This window comes from Antrostomus carolinensis, unplaced genomic scaffold (assembly GCF_000700745.2).
Source record: "Antrostomus carolinensis isolate BGI_N321 unplaced genomic scaffold, ASM70074v2 scaffold14057, whole genome shotgun sequence".
Classification (NCBI taxonomy): Eukaryota; Metazoa; Chordata; class Aves; order Caprimulgiformes; family Caprimulgidae; genus Antrostomus; species Antrostomus carolinensis.
In genome coordinates this window covers 6,343-31,172 of record NW_010329567.1, presented here as the reverse complement: position 1 = coordinate 31,172, position 24,830 = coordinate 6,343, and the positions used below count along the sequence as shown (strand labels likewise).

Genomic DNA, 24,830 nt, shown 5'->3' with positions numbered 1-24,830 from the left:
ACACAATATTCCAGATGTGGCCTCATCAGGGAACATACTGGGCAAGTTCACAGTGATTCATCTTACCAGTGTGGGGATTACATTTTTATTAGCCATCTATATTTATATCTATGTATGTATATAAACAAACATTCCAGGCATTAGATTAGCTGAGTTTTAACTTCAGTTTAGAATAATCTTCTAGCACTTGGCCCATAATATAGATTCATATTAAAGTGAAAATGGGAATAATAATTAAAAAGGAATGGTTTGGGCTTGCAATACACTTAATACACTATGTTACTATTGTATGATACAGGTATCCTGAGGAAATTCAGGCCTCATTTCACCGAGCCCACTGCTATCTTCCAGCAGGCATTGTGGCAGTGCTGAGGCAGCGCCCTTCGTTGGTGGCTGCTGCAGTCCAGGCCTTTTACCTACGAGATCCAGTAGATTTACGAGCATGTCGCTCTTTTCAAACCTTCCCTCCAGACGAGCGTGTGATGACTGTAGTAAGTGATCCTTCTGATGCTACTTGTCACTTAATTAGGTTCTGTAACTGATGACAGTTCCGTAACTGTCACTTAATTAGGTTCTGTGGTCAGGTGATACCAGTATGTGGATTTCATTTTTAAAATAGCATGTTTAGTGATTTATTTTTTCATTTTGACACTAGACATCAATTTCCAGTTCGTTACATTAATAGGTTTTCTGCCTTCAGATTGACATGGCTAGACTTTCAAATAGCTAATCATGAGATAAGTGTTTCTGAAATCAGAGGTTACTGCTAATAGTTCCTCTGCTGAAATGTTTGCTAAGGAAATTGATGGCATTCTGTGATCAGAGCAGTTTGACAACACTGCCAGCCATGCTAAGGAGTTGCTCCTAACTGCCCCTAGCTGTTCATTCCAAGGCTTTTCACCTTCTCAGCACAGCTCTGTGAAAGCTGTTTTATGAAGTGTTTTATGACCGTTGTCCAAGCAGCGTTGTATCTCTTATGTTTGCCCCTTGTTATACCCCTAGACTCCTGAAAATAAGCTTGGGAGTCAAATTGTAGACTTCTAGACTGTTTTTGAAATCTCAGCTTTGGTTTCGTTGATTGAAAAGAGCCCTTAGGTTTTTCAAAATATACCTTGTTGGCATGAATACTGAGGATTTTTTTAATGTATTTAGAATGAATGAAGTTCATGCTTATTGACAGATGTCAACTTGGAATATACTTTGTAAGATCTGAAAAGGAACATAGCTTAGGCAAATGTATCTGAGGTGTATTTTGAATACAGTCTCAGGTATTGTCTATAATATGGGTGCTTTAAAATAAAATTTAGAGGAGACTGGTGGGAAGCTTATGCTTGTACACAACACAGTCACACCGCAGTGAGTGTTTTTCTTTTGCTCTGGCTTTTTCAGGTTACTTTCACAAAGTGTTTATATGCACAACTGGTACAGCAGAAGTTTGTTCCAGACAGACGCAGCGGATACACACTGCCCCTCCCATCTCACCCTCAATACAAAGCCTATGAGCTGGGCATGAAACTGGTAATTATTTTTTATGCATTTTGTACTTAGTCCCTTTAGTTTGCTTGGTTATTGATGTCTGAGAAATGACTCTCTGCTTGTAAGTTGTCTGCTTGTACAGAAAAATGTGAGCAAATTCACAGTTACCATTTTTCTGGAAATAGAGTACCATGGGAGTTTTCTTTTACAGAATAGAGCAATCTTGTACTTCCACCCCTCTAAACTATCCCAACCAGGATTTTCATGTTTCTATTACCATAGCTGAACTGGTGTCAAACCCAGTTAATTTTCCCTTAACTGATATGGAAAAGAGTTTCCATCTCAAGATAGATGAGATCTGGTTTAGCTCTATCTGAAGCAGTGCATCCCATCATGTTCTAAGTTGCTGTTTATGGCTTCTGTACATGGAGAAGTTTCTGTGGACTAAGTTTGCATTTCAGTTTAGAGCTCTGCCTTCTCCAGGCTAAGCATGCATCAGAACTACCAATGCCTCAGGCACCAGAGCCCATGTCCTGCACATGTCCCATGTGCCCTGTCCTGCACATCCAGTTTGGCACAAGGCATGTAGAGCTTGTTATGGTGCATCTTTACTGCACAGAGCAATCCAGAACTTAAACTGCCTCCAGTTGCAGTACAGTTACAGCTGCCTTAATCATAGGTGACATCTGAGATGTTCTCTGCCCTGAGAACAGTCAGGGTTGGAAGGGACCTCGAAAGATCATCTAGTCTGACCTCCCTGCTAGAGCAGGATCACCTACAGTAGGTCATACAGGAACACGTCTAGGTGGGTTTTGAATGTCTCCAGAGACGGTGACTCCACAACCTCTCTGGGCAGCCTGTTCCAGAGCTCTGTCACCCTCACGGTAAAGGAGTATTTCCTTATGTTTAGGTTGAATCTCCTGTTTTCCAGTTTGTGACCATTGCCCTTTGTCCTGTCACTGGCCACCACTGAGAAGAGTCTAGACCCATCCTCCTGACACCTGCCCTTTAGATATTTATAAGCATTGTTGAGAAGGAGGGGAGGAGATTTGTCTGTTTTAAGGGCAGAAAGGATGCTGGGCGCAGCATGCCCTGGGACCTTGCTGCAAGTAGAAATGTAGAATCTGAGTTTTCTCTTCTGAAATGTTCTCTCCTGAAACTTGTGCCTCAGTGCAGCTGGTGTGCATCCACAAAATGTGTATGCCAAGCAAATTTGCAGTTCAGCATAAATTATAAGTACAGGTAAAGTATTCATGCTTATGTGAGGAGTAACTTGTGCCCTATAGATCTGTCTTCTGGATTGCTTTGCAGTGAGTTTCCCATGTAGACAAACTTCACAAAGTCAAAATGATCCATTATTCCCATAGAAAGACACATTCCATCTTCCAAAGCAAGATACTGCTGCCTGACACATAATTGGGTTTGGCACCTACTTCTCAAATGGCAGCATCAGGAGCTTGATGATAGGGAGTTCTTTATGCCTCATTTAAAGGTGCACTTAAACTTGTCACATCTTGACAACTTCTTGTTGTTGCATCTCTTATACAGGCTCATGGCTTTGAAATTTTGTGCTCCAAGTGCAGTAAAGTATCTCCTGATTCCAAGAGAAATGTGTTAAGCAGTCCCCTGTGGGAGAGATTCCTCAGAAGCCTGAAGGAAAAAAATTATTTCAAGGTGAAGTAGTGTGCATGCGTGTGTGTGTGTGTGTCTTTTAAACGTTCCAGGAGAAATACGTTTTAGCTCTTGAACCTGCATAAGTAGTTACAGAAGGGCAACAAATCTAATGCTTCTGTCTATGAAAAATTAATTAATGTCCTTGAAGGAGGCATGTGCAGTTTTTTCTCCTTTGAGATTAATTAATTTCTTTTGGAAATTAAAAAGGAAAAAGGAGGATTTGGGGGTAAATTCATTCATATAAAGAAAGAGGAAATGCACCTGAATAAAGGAAACCACAGTATGGTTGTGTATGAATATAATTTTTTTCACCATTTTACATTTCATTTACATGCCTCTAGAATTTAAAATTCTTAAAGTTCTATACTTAACACCCATGGACCCATTTGCGCCCATATAAGTGTATTTTCTGTTTGTGTGGTTTTGGTGGGTTTTGGTCTTGTTTTGTTTTAAAAGATGCCTTCGACTACTTATATGAAGTTTATAAATTGGACGTAAATTGACTACTTATTTGAAGGTTATAGAACTGGGCAACTCTATCTAAATGCTTAGATTAATATAGGAAAAGGAGAATATTCTTACAGTACTGCAATGGAATTATCTGTGGATAATTCCCAAACAGAAAGAGATTCATTCACAATTCCTGTGCAGTTGTGACATGGGTACGGTAAATCCATCGGGTTGTGGGAGTCATAGTATTGTCATTGATTGTTTTTAGTATACACTATATGCTATTGCAGCATAACACTTCAGTTCGTATTTCACTGTGAAAACACCTTACGCCCATTTCCTATATTCTCTTCCAAGTATACATGGCAAAGTAGTATTACTTGTTTTGATTTTCTCAGCACTAAATTTCTGTGTGACAAACAGTCATTGTTATGCAGCCTGATTATGAAAAGGAAGGGGAAGGAGAATTGTTTAGATTTATATTTGTGATTTGCATTAAATAGGGAGAAATGGAAGGATCTGCTAAGTACTTGGAACTGTTGCATATGGCAGAAGATTACTTTGAGCAATCTGTTACCAAGCCAGAAAGGTAAGAGCTACTTGAAATTCATGAGTAATCGTACAAAGTACCTACAAGTACTCGAACTAAGTGTTGTTAATACTCGTTGCAAAAAATGTGAACCCTTTTTTCCATTGTACAGTTAACATAGGTGCTGTGACTAGGACATATGGGTATTAATTCCTCTAGAATATTCTCCACTAGTAGAAGTTACTGCTTGAGTAATCTTGGTTTTGTAAAATGTTAAGTTGTTCCAAGTGGGTTAAAAGGTGACTGAAAAGCATTATTTGCTTGGTTGGCTATAGAAAGTGTTTAGAAGTTTCACTGAAAAGCAATCCCAGTGAATAATAAATATGGACTAATCTGTCTCCCTTACTCAAGACAGGCAGCTGGCTGTAGATTTCTCCAAAAGATAAATCCAAAAAATAAATCACTACAAAAATATCTGAGGGTTTGCCAGCTCATAATATCTTGACTATTAGTTGCTTGAAGTTCCAGTCAGTGCTGTTTGGGATCTGGCATTCCTAATGTTTACCAAGACAACTAAATACAAAGAACAAAGGAAACAGGAGAAGTGGGCTTTGGAGACTTCAACAAGGAATTAATAGTAATCAACTGTATCTTGGCTTGGCTAATACTATCTCTGTAGTATTCTGGTACTTCCCCAAAATTCACTTCTTTTTCATGTATTTGCACAGAAGGAACAATGAGGAATTTGAGTGAACTGAGCATGTAGAGTGTGTGATGCCATTGGCATTGTAACACTAGTAAAAATCCATTTCAGTAAATTGAATTTTTTTCTTCCAGCTCTGTTGAAGTAAGCCCAGGCGATGAAATCTTGACATTGCTACAGACAACAACCATTGATTTGAAGGAACTTGAGAGAGAAGCAGCTTGTCTTCCTCCAGAGGATGGTGAGCAGGGTGGGAGAGTGAACTCTTCCTATCATAAATGATTATTTGCAAGAGGAGAGGGTGAATGTTCACAGCACTCTACACCTCTCTCTTTTTACTTAGTTTGTCTCCTGTCCTGTGACTGCTAGAGGTGTTATTCATGGGTTGTCATTTAAGATTGAGACAACCCTTTCATTTTTATAAGCCACAAAGCTTGGGGCTGTTAATTGGTAAGGTATGCAATCCAGTTTCTGGTTTTTGATATTACTAGATCAGTAACACCATGCACATTCACACCAGATCAAGTACTTTGTGTCAACTGTCTACCAGACAAAAAGTATTTAAACATTTTATAATAATAAACTAATTCCAGTACTGACAATACAAAGTTAATTACTATCTGGTCTACTCTGATGGCCAGTATAAGACCAGCATAAACTTTATATAATAGGGTTTTTTCACTTATTTGACAGAAATGTCATCGTTGCCCGTGTGCAGTACAGGTCACATCTATATTTCTGAATGACGCAGTAGCACACAAATCCAACATTCAGTTTTAATGATCATAATCAAAGGTTGGCTTGGCTCTCCCTTTACAGTGTAAGCCTTTTCTTGCCTTCTTTTAGTGGCAGAAGGATTATCTATGAGTAGAACAGTATCTGCTAGTTTGAAGCTGCATATAAAGCAGAGTTTTAAAGTAGTAAAATGAAATCTGAACTCTCTTCTTCTCAGCCTCTCACTGCCTTACACCCTGTGTGATCCAGTATCACCATGAAAGCTTAATAGTGCAAAAATAAGCTACAAAATGCTAGCAGTACTCTCAACTGTCTGGATTGGGCCTTGTGAATTGACAGACTTGTGTGGAATAACAAATATGTCCTATATTCTTTTAGATGACAGTTGGCTGGAGCTTACACCAGATGATCTAGACCAGATGCTGAAGGAGGCAAGAAATGAGTCCCTTCCTTCTTCAAATGAGGAAGAACAGAAATATGACTTGGAAGCAGTTGCTGAAAGCATGAAGGCTTTTGTATCCAAAGTCTCCACACATGAAGGAGCAGAAATGCCATGGTAGTAGTATTTTTAAGTCTGGTATCTGATGTAGAATGTGTTTTCATTCTGCTGCAGCCCTTTAGTTGGTTCTGTAATGCAGAGAATCAAAGTTTGGAAGTGTTCTACTTAGCAGAGGCCTGCAGCAAACCAAAGTAGTGAATATGTAGTTGCTTTTAAGCCAGCTTGGTGACCACCCTGACACTGGTGCAGGCAAAAATGCTGGAAGTTGCGCTGTTTTCCATCACTTTTACTTAGTTTGGTTTTGAGGGTTTTAAAATTTTTTTAACCCTTTTTAAGTTGAAGGTTTACTGTTGTTAATTACCATAGTTCTTAGCATGGTTATTAAAATGTACGTCTCAAGTTCATTTGTGCTGAAATTTTTCTACCATGAAGGACTAATTATTCAGACTGCTAGGATGCTTCTGATGAGGCTGTGCAGAAATAAAAATGAAACTTAAGTTGAGGGAATCCGTCTCTGAATTAAGACTGTTAATTTTTGTGGTACAGCTGTATTTAGATTTCCTGTAGATTAGTATTTTTAATATATTTGGCCTGTTTTTGCACTACTGAAGCGCATACTGTACGCTTACAAGCAGGAGAAAAGAATCACTGTGGGTCCCTCTCATTGTTCCCAACAGTGGAAGAAAAGTGCTAACTGAAGATACTCAAGATAACTATTGAGACATCAGCAGGATGCCACTAGATTAATTGTTGGAGTTAAGAAAGCATGTATGTGAATGTTGTGTGGACAGGCCTTTAATTTTAAAAAGGGGTTAGGTAGTAGCATATTGTCCAGGTTCTTTTTCATAGCTTTAATATTGAGAAAATAATGCTGTGTAAGCTGTATCAAGCATATAAGGGTCTGCTCAATTTATGCTCTTAACTGTTTGATCCTTTTTAATTAGTGTTAGTTGTCAATGTCTGAATTATAATGTAGGTTTTTTCAGTTATTTAAAAAACAAAAAAAAGGCAAACCACTGAGCCTTATGAGAGACCAGAATGAAACCTTTAGTGTTCTTTCCAGGCTGGAGACCTCAGAGATTCTCAGCTTTTTGAATCTTTGTCTAAGGTATGACATCACTACTTTGTTCCAGGATTCAGGCATGCTTATTTTGGTTGCTTTCAGTACAATTTTTGTTTGACCATGACAAATTATTGAAGTTGGTTTTCTTTTCTCCATCATGCCAGGAGTTCTTCCACGTGCTCTCTCATTTCTAATTCATACAGGCCTCAGACTGTTAAGCACTTCCAAGTTCCAGTTCCAATGTCCCAGCTTTAATCTACGCGTGAGACAATACAGTATGCCTTATGGTTTATGCCTGTCTCAGGCTTACACAAGCATAAAAGCTTTATTTATTTAAAGATGTTTTTATATTTCAGGTCATCTGATGAATCCCATGTTACCTTTGACGTAGATTCTTTTACAAAGGCATTAGACAGAATTTTAGGTGAGATTGCTTCTTTGCGTCTTTTGTTAGAATGTCTCATGATTATTTGGCTTCCCTGGGTCTTCTGATCACCCACGGGCACTGCACTGATGTGTTTGCTATCTGTACTGACACAAAATAATACATAGGGGCAGACTCGGAGGAGCTGGATTCTGATGATCTGGATGAAGAGGAGGAGTTCGACTTCTCAGATGAGGATGATGAAGACTTAGATACTGAAAATCAAAGGCAAAACCAGAAGGTATCACCTAATGAGCTTATAGGCAGTCTCAAGTCATATATGAACGAGATGGACCGTGAACTGGCACATACCAACGTTGGTAAAAGTTTCACCACCCAAAAGAAAGGGGTAAGTACTCCTTGAGTTTTAGTTTGTAGCATAATAGTTTTGAGAGCTTTAGTAGGAAAGAGGAAATATGCTAAAATTGGTCATTCTGAGTTACGTGATCAAAAACATCTTTCTTCTGATCATGTGCTAACATGGTTTAAAAAAAAAGAAATCCTGCAAGTGTGGTGGGGTTAGCCTGGCTGGCAGCCAGACACTGAACAGCCACTTGCTCTCCCTCTCCTGATGGGACAGGGGGAGAATTAGAAGGGTAAAAGTGAGAAAACTCATGGGTTGAGATAAAAACAGTTTAATAATTGAAATAAAATAATAACGATTATAACAGTAATGATGGAATATTCAGATGAGTGATGCACAGTGCAGCTGCTCACCACCTGCTGACCAATGCCCGGTCCTGAAGCAGAGACAATCCTGAACCTGAAACCAGAAGAGCGAGCCCGAATGATCCAAGAGAATCCCCCAGAGCCTTCCCATTAACCCTCATTAATATACTGAACATGATTTTATATAATGTGGAATATCGCATTGGCATATATCCAAATACTAATTTGGATTTTGCTAATTACTACACTCCCCCTGAGTCCTTTGCATCTGTAGACTAGCAAAACATGGGGAAGTTTGAAGTGTCCTTCATCTCCAGTAACAACTGAAAACATTTGTACATTATCAACATTCTTCTGGTACCAAATCCCACACAGAAACCAAAACACAGCACTATTCTAGCTATTAAGAAGAAAATTAACTCTGTCCTAGTGAACCCAGGACAGCTGCAGTTGCACCATGGTGTATTTTTGGGGGGAAAAAAACCCCGAAAAACCAAACCCCCAACAAACAAAAAAATATCAACAAAGAACAAACAAGTTAGCTAAGCTTTAACTTGCATATCATTTCTAAGGCTTGGTTTCATTAACTTGTTTTACCCTGGTTTAGTAACGAGGCAAACAGCTTGACTTCTTGAGTTTCTGTAGTAGATTACTCCCATAGGAAACTGAGCCAGGACTCAGTAACCCTCTCTGTCCTCTTATAGCTTAATCTGTATAATGGAAAGTGATGATTTTTAAGTGATTGAAGTGATGACTTTTAACTGGTATGAGCACTTGGTGACTAAATTCCTGTCTGTTAGGACAGTGTGGAATGTACTGAACTTTGGCTGCAGAACTGTTTCCTTGTTTCTTTTCTCTTGTGGTTTGTCTGTTTGTTTTTTTTTAACCCATTTATACAATTTGATAAACCTTGCTCTTTATACTTACTGTAGGCAAGTTCTGTTAATGCAACTGCGTCTCAAAATGCTGGCCCTGATTCTGCAGCTGAAGATACTGAGCTGACTCCAGTTGATGTGGATATGAACCTAGTAGCTAACCTGCTTGAATCCTATAGTGCTCAGTCCGGACTGGCAGGACCCACCTCTAACATTTTACAGAGCATGGGAGTGTATTTACCTGAAAATGCAGATCATATTGGCTCTAATAAGGGAGCAACAGAATAAAAGACTGTCTTAATTCAGAAGACATGGCTGATTGAGAAATGAAGCACAGAAAGATTAGCAGTATTTGGAAGAAGAGACAAAAGGTTTGAATTTAAAGCATTTTATGCAATAGTTATGTGTGACTTTAAAGATGCAAAGGGAATTTACCTGCAAAAGCTATCTGTTTGGATACTATCTTGGAGAGATACTGGATTTTTCCAGTGCTAACATGCTTTCAGAAAACTGCAAAGTGATGTTGTAACTTTTATTATAAAACCTGTCTTCATGTTTTCAAATCAAGAGTCCAATTTGCCATATTTCTAAAATGTCCTTTTACCTGTTACTAGGTGGTTTCAATATCTAGAAAGCAGTTAATGTTCTGAAAATGCTCCTGCCTTCAGGGGGAGATGGAAGAATACCATATTACAGCAACAGTGTTCTCTTGGGGATTTGGGAATGCTGGTTAAATGTTTGGCAGACACATAATTGCTTTTCCAAAAGTACAATGCTTCATTGTAAGAACTTCTTCTAATTACTGTAAGAATCTGTTCTTTATGAACCAGGAGGATCTGAAGAGTAATTGGATTGAATATGTAAATATTGGCTTTAAGGATTTTTTTGAATTTATATAAATAAAAGCAGAAATACAACTTGATTACTGGAGATGGTTTGGTTTGGTTTGTTTTTTTCTTTTGAAGGTATGCATAACTTCCTCAGTGCAATATTGGAAGTTTTTGGAGTTAAAGCATTTTCGTAATTGGTCGTTTTTTGAATTCCGTTATTGCTGAATGTTGGTATTGTGCCAGCAGTAGCTGTATCTGAGCCCAGTCTGAACAGGTCTGTTTTGTTTTTCAGTGAAAACCTAGCTAGAAGTTGTTCAGCATGTTGCTTTCACATGGAATGAAAAATCTGTTCTAGATATTAAGACTTAGTTTTAACAAGATAAATTTGAAATACAATATGTAGAAATTCTTGATTTACAGGCAGCAAGAATGCAGTCCTGCCAGATCTGTATCAGTTTTTACAGGTCTTTATATTTTCTTCCACATAACCATTAATCAAGTGTCTTAACTGGTAGAAGAGAAGCTCATTGGTTGAGTTTTTGGGTTTTGATTTTTAAAAAACATATTTAGAAAAATAGTATTCAATGATACCAAAGCCTGATTGATCCTGAAGGCATACCTGATTGCTTTTAAAGGACTGAATTATCATTTTTTATGTTGTTATTACTAGTTTTAAGGTTTGGAGTCTGTTTATTTGAAGTCTTTATTTTAATTTTTTTGCATGTTAAATGTTGGCATTATTTTAAGTGACAAAGCAGGCTGTAGCAAAAATTGTTTCCATGTAGGACTTGGACACTTGCTGGATGATGAGTTTCAGGATCTGACTGCCATGCTGACTGAGTTTGACCAGCACACAGAAAATTCTTTGAAAGTCACACATTGTCATAGTTGCATGGAAATTCGTGAGATCTTGACAGTGTACAGTGAATGCTTCCTTGCTGACTTCCCTACTGATCTATGTTCATGATTTTCTTTTTCTTTTACAATTTTTTGTTTGTTTTTGCAAATGACAAATATCTGGTAAAATGCTCCAGTACAATATCATAAATATTGGAGGCTCTGTACGTGAATGCATGGAATTAACGTGGATGAAGGGTATGATGGCTATACTACCTTCACGTTTGTCCTCCGTCAATGTTGTGTCAAGTTTCTTTGTCAACAGTTTAGGGAGAGTACCAGCGAGTTGGACAAGGATTAGAGATAGACAACAACAATTAGGAAGTATAAAGATGCCACTGAAGTTCAAGGAGTTTGGACTGCAGAGAGGTGAGATGGAAGGAGATTGAGTTACACTGGAACAATTGGGGTAACAACAGTTCTTGAATCTAGCAGACAAGGTTAACAAGGTTAACCAGCAGTGGTGGAAAACAGATATACTTGAACCTTAAAAAGGGTTCATGTTTTAACAGGGAAGGTAATTGACACTGAAGCTACATAAAATTTTCCACTGATTAGGTACTTTAAAAAGTAATTCAGTTTCCAGAACATAATCACATTTAAACTGTCTTGTGGCCTGTACTATATAAAAGATCACAATAGATCAAAGGACTCTTCTAATGTAGTATGTGAAGAAAACTTCTAAGCTAATGTTCAGAACAAAGCTGCTCTTTTGGAAGCATTTCAGCTGATCTTGCTTCTTGGATAATCTTACTTTTTCATCAATCAGAGTGTTATTTCTGTGGGCCTGTATTTATTCCAACTATTTACATTTGTTTAGCAGCTTCACAGTAGAGACCTTCAAGACTCTGGAATTGCTTGCAAGAGGATTCACCACTGAAGAACAAGTATTTCCATGCTGCCTCTTCCACTGCTTTGAAGTAACATATGAGGCATTTCTGCATTTAATTTTGAGAGTATTTTTAGTGAAGGAAGCCTAATGGAATTAATTAGGGAAGACAAGTGCAGTGTGGTTCCCTTTCAATGGATTGCTATCAAAGTTTCCATTATATTCTAAATTAGTTTAACTAAAACTGTGTTCCAACACAATTTATTCACTTTGCTCACTTGAGCATCTGCCTTTCTAACAGCCTTGTTCATCCTAGAACTTCTGACCCTTCCCAGAAATGTAGTTTTCTTGTCTGTGGCTTGACCCCTGAAGCCCCAGTTCTGAATGGCGTAGTTGTTGACTGGTATGTTTCAAACAAGAAAACAAATAATGGATCTTTCATCTTCCATGTATGAGCTCAAAACTAATCCCAGGAGACAGCAGAGACCTTTAACTTCTTAAAACCCTTAAAACTCTTCTAAACACCTGGGCAGTTTGGCTGTTGCCAGTCTTTCCCCTGATAAGCTTTATGGAATAGTGAGGAGCCTAAGAAAGAAGGCTTTGTTTTCTCTGTGCAGTTCATCTCAGAAGTCAGCAGCCTGGAGGCTAGCAATGTTCCCAGTGTAAGTCTAACTCTTTCTGGTCATTGGGGAGGAGGTGTTGCTCAGGAGGAATGGTACTTAACTACAGCTAGCTGTGTTCCAAGTGCAGTTTGGTGTCAGTGATACTACCTGCTATTTGAAGTCCCTGTGCTTATATCGATCTCCTGCAAATAAAGTGTTCTCGATATCCTTGCCATGTAAGCGGACGTCAGCCTCCCCTGTTGCCATGAAAGATCACCTCCCTGCCTGACACTTGCCTCCTGCCTTTCCTTTTTAACACTGCGGCATTGGAGTAACAATTATCTCCAGGGCATGTGTTAGTTGCAGTGGTGGAAGAGCATTTTTTATTAATGTTTGTGCAGCTTCTGCTGCAGCTACTTACTTAACTCATATGAGAAACTGGATTATATTTTTTAATAGCAGCGGGAGCCAGGGCAGGCCCTTTGTACCACCTCAGGATCCCTTGGGATGCTGCAAAAGCTGCAGCAACAGCTGCCCTCCCTCTTGCCATTTATGTCTTTGGAATGGAACACAAGAGCATCTGTTCTGGCTGGTCTAAGATGGAAATTTATTTATTTTTCTAACTTTGTTTATTCCCCTAAGAAAATATCACCATGGAGGGCAGTTGGAGTTCTTGGCTTAAACAGCAGAATGCAGAGGTATTGAAAAAAGTCAGTTGCTCAAGAATATGAAGTCAGGGGTGTGAAGCCTAAAACATCACCTTAGTTAATGTGCACCAAGTGTGTTCCTCAGCCACCTGCTGAGGAACCTGGTTACCACCTCCTGAGGCTAGAGAAGGTATCCTGTTACAAATTCCAGGTGCGAATAGTGGATAATTAATTTAACAGCAAAACTGTGCTTTCAGGGCAAATAACTGAGATTGCTGTTGTGGTCATGATTCAGTTTATTTTGTGTTTGAATTCTTACAGTGACATCCAGTTACAAGCTGTCCTGTTGAAATAGGATAGAAACAACAAGGAGATGTAGGAATACGTGCTGGCTGTGCTTTCAGGCTAGGAAACTGTCATGGAAGAGTGTGTCATTAATAACTTACGTGTTTCTGGTGTGAAACTGTAGCTGAGAAGCAAAGTAATTAACAGAGACAGAAGAATATCATATTGTGTGTTACTCCTGTGTAAAGTGTGGATTGCTGATTGGAATAGAGCCTATACTTAAGTGGGTCAGCACTCCCAGATGGATATTCACAATTTTGCAAGCATACAAGGATGAGAAATGAAGAGCAAAGCTAATGTGAAGGTAAAATTCAGTTTATTGAGAAAAAAATATGTAGGTGATTTGACCACTGTTGCAGGTAGGAGGCAGAAAATGAGATATTTCCACAAAAGATTATAATTTGATGGGAAAAAGGAGTAATGATACCCAATGACTGCAGTGATACTAATCTAAATTAGTTCAGACCAGACCTTTTTTTTAATTGATGAGGGTTATTACTTACCCGCAGTTAAAAGGCCATACAGTTATAGTGTTGGAATATAATCTTGTTTAATCTAAGTATTCTCCATGCTGCATACTGACAGCAGCCACATCTAACTATCACATTTCCTCAGATCATTACTGCATACCCCTTGTGATTATAGACATGTTTTCTTTCACTAAGAAAAGCTTCCCAGGATTTTGTTGTTTGGACAGATCACAGTTACCGAATTTTGTGCAGTTTCTATTTGCTTTTGCTGTGTTCCTGTTAGACAAATCAGTCACCAGTGTTTTGCAGGTAAAGCTGTATAGCTGCTCTTGTCCTAGTCCAACACACATTTATTTAGCACCCTGACTGCAGTGTTCACCGCACTGTTTATGAATTTTCAGCTTCCTGTTCCTTAAAAGATCTTGTTGATATTCTTAGACTTATTAATAAAAGTGATGTGTGAATTTGCTTCTGTCCCTATCCCAAACCTCATCTTTCTTCTTTTTCTGCTTCTATTAATATACTAGTAAATCTTCTGGGTCCCTTTGCAATATTTCCTAATAGAATACAACTAATAGAAATAGGGCCTTCTCTGGAAAGACCTTACTGTGTATCCCTCTCTTTTTCTCCAATCACTTCAAATCTTACTGAAAAATCTCTTCCTTGCCTTGCCTCCTAACTTCTATTTTTCTCTGTAGCTGTATTTTCTTTAGATGTGAAGTTTTGTGGAGAATGCTACAGAAGATGCTAAGTACAGTTGAGCACAGGGACCAGCAGAGAAGGATGTTGTATCAGCATTTTCTGTTCTTGTGCCAATACTGCTCTAGCTGTGAGGGAGCTGGGAGGCTTTGTGTTTCTGCTCCTGTGATCTTTCTCATGTTTGTAACAGCTGATGCCAACTGCAGTTTCTCCATGTAATGATGATTCTGGACATGACTGAGTGAGTGCACCTGACTGTCTACAAAATAACACTGATGGGTCTTAAAGAAAATGCAAGTCACACCATTTCCAGACTGACAACCTGACCTCTTTTCTTTTTTTTCTTTTTTAGACAGAAGTAGTTTTGGTGGTGCTCTGTCATTCCCAGGTGTATGCACTGTTGCATGAATGACATCTGGCAATATTTTTTCCCATACATAGCTGCTTGCCATATGTTGCTAAGTTGAAAAGTGAACAAGTTTTAAATGGGAGCTGAAGGCTGGGATTGCCGAGTTCATTTCAGCACTCCTTCAGATGAAGCACACGAATTGTATTTGTGTTATTACAAGTGGTTCTGACAGCCTGTCCCTTGAAGCTGCCAGAGTTGGACTGCTCGTGGTTACATGAAAAATGATTACCTGAGAAATGACTTTAACATGGGCATGTTGTCAGGGCATTCCAGTAAGTACTCATGTCCTCTCAGGCTAAACATCAGGTTCAGCACATGTCCACCATGTCTCAGAGACGATGTTTTAAGGTGAAGTAATTTCTTGATGTAAGAGTTTCCTCCTCATCCTGTAATGCTGAAGTCAGACTTTCTGCCATCCACAATGGACGAATACCCCTCTGCGTAGGAAAGTGTGACCTTTCCATGCAGCAGCAGATCAGCCCAAGGTGACGAGAGGTCATGTGGTAAGTGAATTTTCAATCCACACCACTTCCAGGTAAGATTTTTCTGAGCTCCCTCAGTCAGAGACAGACAAGTTGTGTCATGTGGTTTGGTTACTGTAAAATCCTCTGCTGGCACCTGTTGGGGATAAATACAACTTTTATGCCCTGCTGCTTTTGGTAGGTAGGTGGAATGCTGCTCTGAACCTGCCTGCATTGCTCTCCAAAAAGCTATTTCAAATTTATCAGATAAATGATGTTACTTTATATCTGCTCATCAATCCTGCTAACAACTTGTAAACAACTGGGTCGTAATGCCACAGGCTGACAGCTTTTCAGTGTTGGGTCTTGCTGTAAGTCCCAAGCCCTTGCAGTCTGTGAAAGCAGTGGAGTCTCAGTGATTTACACAAGCCAAGTGTCCCCAAGAGGATTCATTTAACAGATGTGTTTTTGAGAGAAATATGTTGCTACATCCCTTTTGCCTGCTTGATATCTTTTACATGGGAAAGCTCCGCTGTGTTTTGTTGAAGAAGCATCTGTCAGGAATTGCCTGTTTCTTTTTCCAGGTCACCTACCTTGAGGGAACATGTTCTGTCTTGAGTGCAGTGAGTATTACTCAGGCTTCAGCCAGATTTCTGAGGCAAATGCAAGCAAGAACAATGTCTCTCATCTTGTTTTTCTGCCCTGTTCATAGCTGTGTATTGCTTATAATCATACCTGCTTTTTTAACACTCCGAATAGAGGCCACCATTATGGCTTCATACCTAAGTCAAAAGGGTATGGATTAAGGATTTTTTTTAAAACAGTTTAAAATTTTAGGACCTTTAAAAGATGTAACGGGAATACTGCTTTTGAGTTGTTCTACAAAAAAAGTATTTAAGTAGATTGAAAAGACTTTTTTTCTAATTTATAATTAAAAGGAACACAGACATTTAAAACTGTGTTTTAAAAGGTGAGTCACAGAAGCCAACAAATGAGAAAATAGCTTTACTTTTCCTCTTAAATTTCTTACTGTAGAAAACAGGCGGTAACTGATGAAATCTGCAAAAGCCTGGTATAGCCAGAGCCATGAGGTGGACTGCAACCCTTGGAGTTGTCCTGAACTCTCTGGATAGCTCTCAGACTCAGCCTGGGCAGTGCTTGGCCCACCTGCATTGAACAAGGGGGCAGCAGTAATGATCACATCTCCTGTGACCAGCCTGCCTTCTGCTGTGTCTCAAAACTGTGGTGGTGCCCACATGACCCCACAGGGACACCCTACCAAAATGGGCCTGTATCAGCAATGGAGGGACACTTCTGAAGGAGCTGGTGTCAGTTAGCACTTGCTCTTTTTCAGTTAGAGCTCACTCATAGTCTGCATGTTGATATTAAAAAACCATCATTTAATAAGCAGAGTAAGCCTGTGTTTCCCCAACACAGGCAAATTTCTCTGATGTTGAATCTGATCACACTGCAGCTGGTTTGACAAAGACATACACTGCAAATATGTACTGTAAAAGAACAAAACCAGAACACATACAGCTCAGACTACTGCAGAAGTCACACTCATTTGTACTACTTTTTGCTGCTTTTACTTCTTAGTCCTTTTTCTGGTACTGGGAGGAAGATCACATGGATATTAAAAAGTACTGGTACATGGAGGTGGATGTATACTGGAAGCAAACTCAGGGTGCGTTAATTAAGGGTGAGCTGGGAGGGCATTAAGGAGAAGTGGGAAGGAGGATGCGAAACAGGAATATCTTGCTGGAGGGCATCTAACTCTTCAATATCTTCTGCAGAGAAGGGGAAGAAAGGAGTGAGGTTGAAAATGAAAATGGCAGATTCCAGAGATGAGAGAGGAAGAGATAAATGCTGGGCAATTAAAAGGGTGTGATGGGAGAGAAAGCAGGAGGAACGCCTATGAAAAGAGGCAGCGAGACATGTTTCAAAGGAGACTGGATGCAGGAGTGTTGCAGTTAAGTTCAGTGGTGTGTGGGCTCCTGTGGTGTGTCTGGCTGGGCTGGAGGGGAGGAAGCAATGCCCATGGCTGTACCAGAGTACATTCTTATCAGGATGACTGACAGATCGAGTTCACAAACATGAAAGACATGCTCTGGCACATGGGTTTTATTGGCTGAGAGTTAGGGAGGGTGGGAAAAGTGTTTGCACATGCCACCATGGCCTGCAAGAATCTCCTCCCAACCTCCTAAAGTAAAATTAACCTGAGGAAACAAAGCATGTCTAAACAGTGCAAGAAAGCCTTCTTCTTTACTTATTGCTCAGGTGTCATGACTCCAGATTTTTACCATTGCTCAAAAGGTCTTTTGCCTACAGTGCATCCCGATGGTGGCAGTCAATACTTTCCTCTTCTCCCTTCAAGTATCTGTACTGACGGCTTTACAGTCTTGGCATGTGAACTCTGACTGAAGAGGCAGAAAGGACTGTCTGCCTGAATCAGCAGCAGATCAGACATCCTTCTAACTGTCTGGTTTTGATAAGCTTTCCTTGCCCAGACTGTGTGTTTGTTGCTCTCCCTCCAAAGAAGCAATGCTACTTCCTGAGTAAAACAAGACCAGCTCTCCAGGCAAGCCACAGACTTCTGGCACAGGGTAGGAGGCACTATGCCTTTCAGGATTTTCCTCTGTCAGAAGTGCAGTCCTTTCTGGCAGCAGTTCCTCTCACCTTTGCGTTATCTGGGTTCTTCTAATATGCTTATAAGTGGGTTTTGCTCTTCCACTCTCTACCACCAGATAGCTCTGTTCTCTCTTCCTTGGGATGGAAATAAAACTGGCTTACTGGTGAGGAAAATGGTACCTCCTAGAGATATTTTTAGTTGTTCAGGTATCTCAACAAAGTAGGAGCCCACTTAACGTTTGCAAAAAAACCCAGGATGTTTTATATGAAACTGGAAGATTGAATGGGAAGGGAAATAGAAGAGGGGGAGAGCATACAGGCAGTGGCTTTTTTTCTGGTTTTGTGATAGTTCTTCCAGATGCATATAAATGTGAACGCTGAAAGGCACCACTGTCCCTTTATTTTTTTTTTTCCTGGAGAAACTGTGCTTTTGCTATCCATCCAAGATGGATAAAATGGAGGAAAATGGGACCTAAATACCAGGCTGTCACTGTTCTGTTGCTTGCTGAGTAACAGCAGCAGCTGGTCACAGTAAGTTTGATGCTTTGGGACTAAGAATTTTATTGTATATTTACTGCAAGTCATGGGATCTCAAAGGTGATCCACTGTACATGGAATTGTCTGAGGATGATCAGTTTAGAAATGGCTTTGTACATCTATGTATCCGAGTGGAAGGCTGCCATCAGTCTGATGCTGTCCTCACTGTAACACAGACTTTGCCTTCAGTAACTTTGGAAGCTTTTGTATCGAGCTTTCATAGTTCTGGTAGAATTGCACACTTGATGAAGTCATGCCTAAGCCGGCTGACAAGTTTGCTGCTTAACCCACTCATGAATCAGCTGGTGAGCAATGGCCTGTTTGGGAGGGAACCAGGGTAAAAGACTACCATCGTCTTGCTTTGAAGATCTGGGCTCTCTCTTGAGACCCTCCATAATTTCCTCCAGACCAAACCAACGGGCTTCCTCTAGTTCCAGGCTGTTCATACTGATCTGGAAAGAATCAAGAGAGTACCGATTCCTTAAATCAGATTTTAATGTGGGCAGTGGTACCTGGCTTGTTCTTGCACCCACCAAGGTTCCATCCTAGGATGCCCAGAGTTCTTTGTCCATGCCTGAATTACATGCTGATGCCAATACAGGAAAGGACATTACTACCCACCACCTCTTTGTTGTCTTGATTTCTTTAGGGAAGCCACGAATCAGGCAACCCTATTCCATCATATATTGGCCTGCAAAGTACCAGTGGCTGAGCACAGTAATTAACATGTCAGAATCTGCAGGTTCTATGGCATAGATGATATTAATACTAGGCAGTACCTCCTCTGCACTTTGCAGAGGAAAAAACATAGTGGGTGCTTGTATTTATATGGCGACCTGTGCAAAATCTGGCACATTGCAACAGAAGATAGGATTATTTTGAAGTTTGTTCTTCACTTGTAGAGAAAGCCAATGGAAAACTGCATTTAGAGAGCATCTCATGCTCTCCAGACTAAAGTCTGTGGATGGGAAGAGATTTTGCTCTACAAGGTGGGCAGTGAAATGCCTCTGGGGAACCTGAGTCTGCTCACCTTGGCCTGCTGTGGTCTCACCAACGCATGACAAGCTATCATTAAGCAGCTGCTGGGAAAGGGCCAATGCTGAGAAGCTGAGTACCAGAGTGACTCCACCTCCAGGCCCACTTCTTCTGCCACCTCTCGCCGGACTGCCTCCTCCACGTTTTCACCTAGAAGCAACCAAAGTTGGGTAAGGACAGCCTGGCCTCAGGGCAGCAAACCGTGGCAAAGAAAATGCACACACGTGCATTTCTGAGGTGTTCCAGCCCTGACCGCTCACGCACACAGGAGCTCTGGCTGTGCTGACCTGGGAATGCTTGTCAGCAGGATGCTCAATTAAATTCATCAGCAATCGTTACATCCCTTAAACAGAGGCATCAGAGGCATTTTCGACTTTGTCTATATACAGCTGGTGGACAGAAAAATGCTGCCTCTCTTCATCATTTCCCTTTTTAAGCCATTTTTCCTCCTGTAACAAGAGGTCTGTAGTTTTTCTTCTGAGCCAGATGGCACTAGACACAAAATGGACTAAAAAAAAGTATCTGGGGTTCTAACCTGGGGAGTCTTAAACTTGTATTTACCACCAGGGACTAGAGCAACTGGTATACACCCATAATTCCCATTCTCTTCAGATACGTACAGCTATTTTGAATTATGTCTGAATGGCAACACTGATCTATTTAGACCCAGTATGTTTTTCCCTGATATCACCAATGTTTCCATCCTCCTCTGTGAACAGGCATTTGCTTGATGTCCCATCATTCTGCCCCCACATCCTGCATGTCCAAGGCCACCACGCTGGATCAGAGACAGCCTTACCCACATCACAGAAGCCTGACAGAGCGGTGTACATCCCCTGGGGAAATGAGGGCTGTCGTGCGAGGAGGCACTGGCTCCCATCAGACACCAGGATGATAACCACTGGAGACATCTAGCAAATGCATCAAAAAGCAAAGCAAGGAGTTCAGACCAAACAAGTAAGTGCAAATTGTTGCTTTTCCTAGCCATTTGGGAGTCACTGGATAAACACTGACTGGCTGAGAGATCTGGGGTTGTTTAGCCTTGGAGAAAAGGAGGCTGAGAGGAGACCTTCTTTGCTCTCTACAAATACCTGAAAGGAGGGTCTAGAGAGGTGGGGGTTGGTCTGTTCAACCAAGTAACAAATGACAGGACAAGAGGAAATGGCCTCAAGTTGCACCAAGGGCAGTTGAGATTGGATCTGAGGAAGAATTTATTTCCTGAAAGGGTTCTCATGCATTGAAAGGGGTTGCCCAGGGCAGTGGTGGAGTCCCCATCCCTGGAGGGATTGAAGAGTCATGTAGACATAGTGCTGAGGGACACGGGTTAGTCAGGGACTTGTCAGTGTTGGGTTAATGATTGGACTCGATGCTCTTAAAAGGGCTTTTCCAATCGAGGCATTTCTGGGATTCTTTAAAGAAAAAATACCCAGCAACACATGAAACACTCCTGCCTTCTACAGGTTCCCCTCCATGTGACCCAGCAGCATTGGCCTGTCGCCACAGAGATGCCATGTTGCTTACCTTTGCTGTTCAGGTGCTTACCTGTGGATAGTAAATTATTCCACTGGCATGGCAGACACGCTTGCTTCCAGATACATTTTTCTGAGTGGGCTGCCCAGTTTTGCTACAGTACTGGTGGGAATCATGCCACCGGAGAAGGGACTGGGCCTGCAAGCACCAAGAGATAAACACAAGTCTTATTTATACATGGGGCAAAGAGATGATTCAGAGCAACCTCCCTGAATGATACTTTGCTGTCTTCTCCCAGCATGCAGTCAAGTGGATAAACTCTGTTTATATTTGGAAGCCTCAGAAAGGTAAGTATGAGCACTACTTTGAAAAATGGCAGATTCCATGCTTCTTGCTTTAACATCCAAATTTGAGCATGTTCAGGGGAGGTGGGAAAGGGTTGTTCTTTATTGGGATATAATGGGAGTAGTAATGGGAAATGAACAATTCTAAGGAGTCTCCATAGAATACCCGAATACCTTCTTGAAAAATAGCCCAAGCACCACAGATATTATAGAGCAGGAAAAGAAACATGAGCTATTTCTACTTATGGGTCAGGACAGCTGATTTTCACACACAGGTCTTTTCTTAGAACTTCAAAACATAAGGTATCTGCAGAGTAACAGCTTGTAAGTGAGTAGTTTTAAAAGAGCAGCTCTGAGAGAAGATCTGTAAGTTTGTTGATGAAATTCACTTTGCCTAGAAGATTACAGGAAACTAGTGCCTGATAGTTGTTAAGCTGAGCACAAACTGGGATTGCTGTAACTGTTGATAAGATCAGTATGTTTCACACTGGACATACAGCCAGTTGATGATAAATAGATAATTACTGCAGTCATTTTTAAGCCACTTGTCTGTCTCTTTTTTCCATTGCAACTTGCTTTTGGGATCGCAAATTTGGGAAAACTGCTGTAATTTATAGAGTGTTTGTACCTAGGTCACTGAAAGTGTACAGTAGGTACTTCCACAATATGTATTAAATCATAAAACAATATGGGAAGCAAGGAGAAGGGCTGATGTTAGAAATCGCAACTTCTTAAAGTAAAAAATCCCGTACAATACCGAAGCCAGCAAAGGAGAATCCTTCTCATCCACTACGAAGAGGGCCTTTCGTAAGTCAGTAAACGATCCCTTAAGTTCAGACTCAATGACCGATTTCTCCAAGTCTCCTGTTTAAAGAAAAAACAACAAAAAAATCTTTGATCTTATAAATTGCAGTGATTATCCCAACTTTACGCCCTTCATTGTTCCAGTATACAATTTCTGGAAGTTCCCATGGAAGTGATATCACATCAGTGGTAACATTCCCAAATGTTAAGTGACCTGCCAACAGCCCACCTTTGCTAGTGCATGCACAGGAACAGCAGTGCAGTTCTGTGGCTCTGACCTGACACGCTGACAACAGCTCCTACAGAGACTCAACTGAGTCCTCTTTGGCACTAAATGTTCACCCAGCAAGGACTAGGGATGCTGCCTGGACAGCATCTCCACCTCAGCACATCAAACGCAATGCCGACACAGATGGAAAAGGAGTCATCCCAACCTAAATCCAGGGCAAAGTGTGGTACATGCTCGTCTGAACAACCGATCAGCACCGACTTCTCTATCCACTGTTCAGTCTCTTTCAATTTCTCCAGAATCCTTTTCATCCCTAAACAGCAAGGGAAAGGAGAAGAAAAAGCTGTGATGAAAGTAAATTCATACAACCATGATGCTCTCTCTGGATCTCCAAGGGACATACAATCCTGGCTCAAGGCAGGGTGCTCATGTGAGAGAGTGGACCAGACAAGTGCTCCCACACAGACTGAGACCAAAAGTTTGTCTTTCCTCCTAGCTGTTGGAAGTTTTGACCATGTCAAGCTAAAGATGCAAATGCTGTAATGCTTGGAGAGCAGCTGTCCATTCGGTTTCTGTCCTACACGAGCCAATACCTTTCTCTCAAAGAAAACTTTTCCTGCATTATAACGAATAACCTTTGTCACGTGGACCTTGCTTCTTTTCCTGTCAGCCCTTTCTCTTCAAAAGACATGGTCCTGAATGTTTAAAACTGATCATCTCAAAACAGATCAGGTATATGTTGATACCGTATGTGTGTGAAGAGCCTGAGCTTGTGTCCGCATGCGAGGGTTATAACTCTAAATACTCTTTGGTTGTTAACAAATAGCGTGCTGCATATAGCAGGATGTTCCTGCACAGCTTGATAGATTTTCAACACCCATCTAAGGGGTTCTTTGTTGCAAAGGACTCTGTATCATTTCAGCTGTGTGATCTAGGAGGTGTTTCTTTCTGGACACTGACTTACCTGCTGCACTGACCTGCGGTACCAAATATTTCTTCCCAACTTGCTGCAGAAGAGGGGAGAGATTGTGAAAGAGGTAGAAAGTTCCTGAGGTCTGGGCTTGTCTACAAAGGCTATCATCTTCCTTTAGCTCATTCAAATATCTGCAGTGATAAAAGAATCAGGAAGATGAATTCAAGATCACATTGAGATTACTTGTGTTACACTTATTTGGGCACATTTACTTCACACAGAGCAGGGGAGCTGAACGGACAGTACAGATTTTATGTATCCCACATGTTTCTAGAGTTTTCAACACCTGAGTCCACTCTTTGGTGGGTTGTAGCCTCTAGCGAAGGTGCTGTGTGGCAGAAAATGATGGTAATTCTTACTACCACACAAGTAGCCTCGTCTCTTGGACATCCAAGAAGATCAGTAACTGAGTCTCTCAATCCAAGAGGTCTGCTTTATAGACATGATCATTTGTGTGCAGGAAGCCTGGATCTTCCCTTTTATCCCCCCAATCTGGATAGCTCCAAGTCCTGTTTGGCAAGGCTATTTGTATACTGTCTTTTAAGAGACTTTTAGCTAGGACAGCAAGCATAGATATTCATTAATAGAGCTTCAGCCTGAGAGAGCCAGTTCTTAGCAGTGAAGGGAGTGGAGAGATTTTGACTGTTACCATTTACAGAGCTCACATAGCATTACTGTATTACTGCTAAACTGTTAAAAGATTAACCCCCAAGTTAGATTTAGGTAGATTTAGGCTGCTTGTGACAGTGCCACACAGGAGTGCCAAACTCTGGTCTTCTCACTGTACACAAGAATGAGAAGAGAACTTACCTCATTTTTCTAACATAGGTGGAGTGTAACCTGCAGAAGAGAGAGGAAGCTCTTCTATACACTGCTTGATAAATTGCAGCCATTACCAACACCTACAGGTAGCTGCCTCTGCCTAAAAAGAGAAGCATGGAATATAATGCAGCAGCCCTACAAAGTTAAGTTTGATTTAAAAGGTGCAATAACCCACTGCTAGCAGAAATTTCCCTCTCGCAGAGCCTGCAGAATGCTGGCATCTGCTTTCTAAAATTATCACTTTGGTCTTAGTCTCTAGTCGCACATCAAACCCAGTTTCAGGCAATTTTAAAGACTGTTTAAAGATACCTCAGTTTGTTTCCATTTGTGAGTGTGCACAGGTCTTACAAAAATTGCTATAAGGCTAGATTAAATGTTCCTGTCCTAAACCCCTGTATCCCTGGGGAAAAGGGCAGTGAAGGTGGCTGCTCTCTCGTTTGTTTCCTACGCACTTGTAATGGCCTCGATCCAACTGAACATCCTATTTCAGCACACAGTAGATCTGTGGGAAAGGCACTGATGCCAGAAGAGAATGAAAGACAAAATATCAGCTGCGGAAGAGAATTCCCTGAATTAGACTAGAGACAGCAGTCACAGCTGAACTGGGTCATCTCCAGCTATGAATGTTTTTTGTGCCAAGGTATCCTACCACATTTTCAGCTCAGGCAGTCACAGACACAGTATGAACTCAGCTTCAGG

General features: G+C 40.7%; 2 protein-coding genes across 2 annotated transcripts; one reads left to right on the top strand and one right to left on the bottom strand.

Moving 5' to 3' along the window:
* Positions 1-298: 298 nt before the first annotated feature.
* ECD (ecdysoneless cell cycle regulator) lies at positions 299-9,385 on the top strand (the record flags this gene model as incomplete). The annotated part of the gene is made up of 9 exons (XM_010172626.1): positions 299-491; positions 1,390-1,518; positions 3,025-3,150; positions 4,104-4,189; positions 4,967-5,073; positions 5,946-6,123; positions 7,486-7,553; positions 7,682-7,902; positions 9,155-9,385. Coding segments are annotated over 9 exons (1,339 nt in total), but the record flags the coding sequence as incomplete, so codon positions are not given.
* A 9,326-nt stretch (positions 9,386-18,711) lies between these two features.
* Positions 18,712-24,202, bottom strand: NUDT13 (nudix hydrolase 13). The gene is made up of 8 exons (XM_010172625.1): positions 24,120-24,202; positions 23,301-23,440; positions 22,542-22,649; positions 22,061-22,167; positions 21,032-21,157; positions 20,289-20,400; positions 19,485-19,639; positions 18,712-18,906 (listed from the first exon to the last, which is right to left on the bottom strand). The coding sequence occupies exons 1-8, from the start codon at positions 24,200-24,202 to the stop codon at positions 18,712-18,714; spliced, it is 1,026 nt and encodes a 341-aa protein (XP_010170927.1).
* Between the last annotated feature and the right edge of the window lie 628 nt (positions 24,203-24,830).

Bases quoted from the DNA above. Each gene is read 5' to 3' on its own strand.
- NUDT13 (XM_010172625.1), bottom strand. From the start codon at position 24,202: ATGGCTGCAATTTATCAAGCAGTGTATAGAAGAGCTTCCTCTCTCTTC. The intron at 22,168-22,541 runs GTTGGGATGACT...TTCTTTAAACAG, and splicing joins ACACTTTGCCCTGGATTTAG to GAGACTTGGAGAAATCGGTC. The intron at 19,640-20,288 runs GTAAGGCTGTCT...GGTTGCTTCTAG, and splicing joins GTCAGGCTTCTGTGATGTGG to GTGAAAACGTGGAGGAGGCA.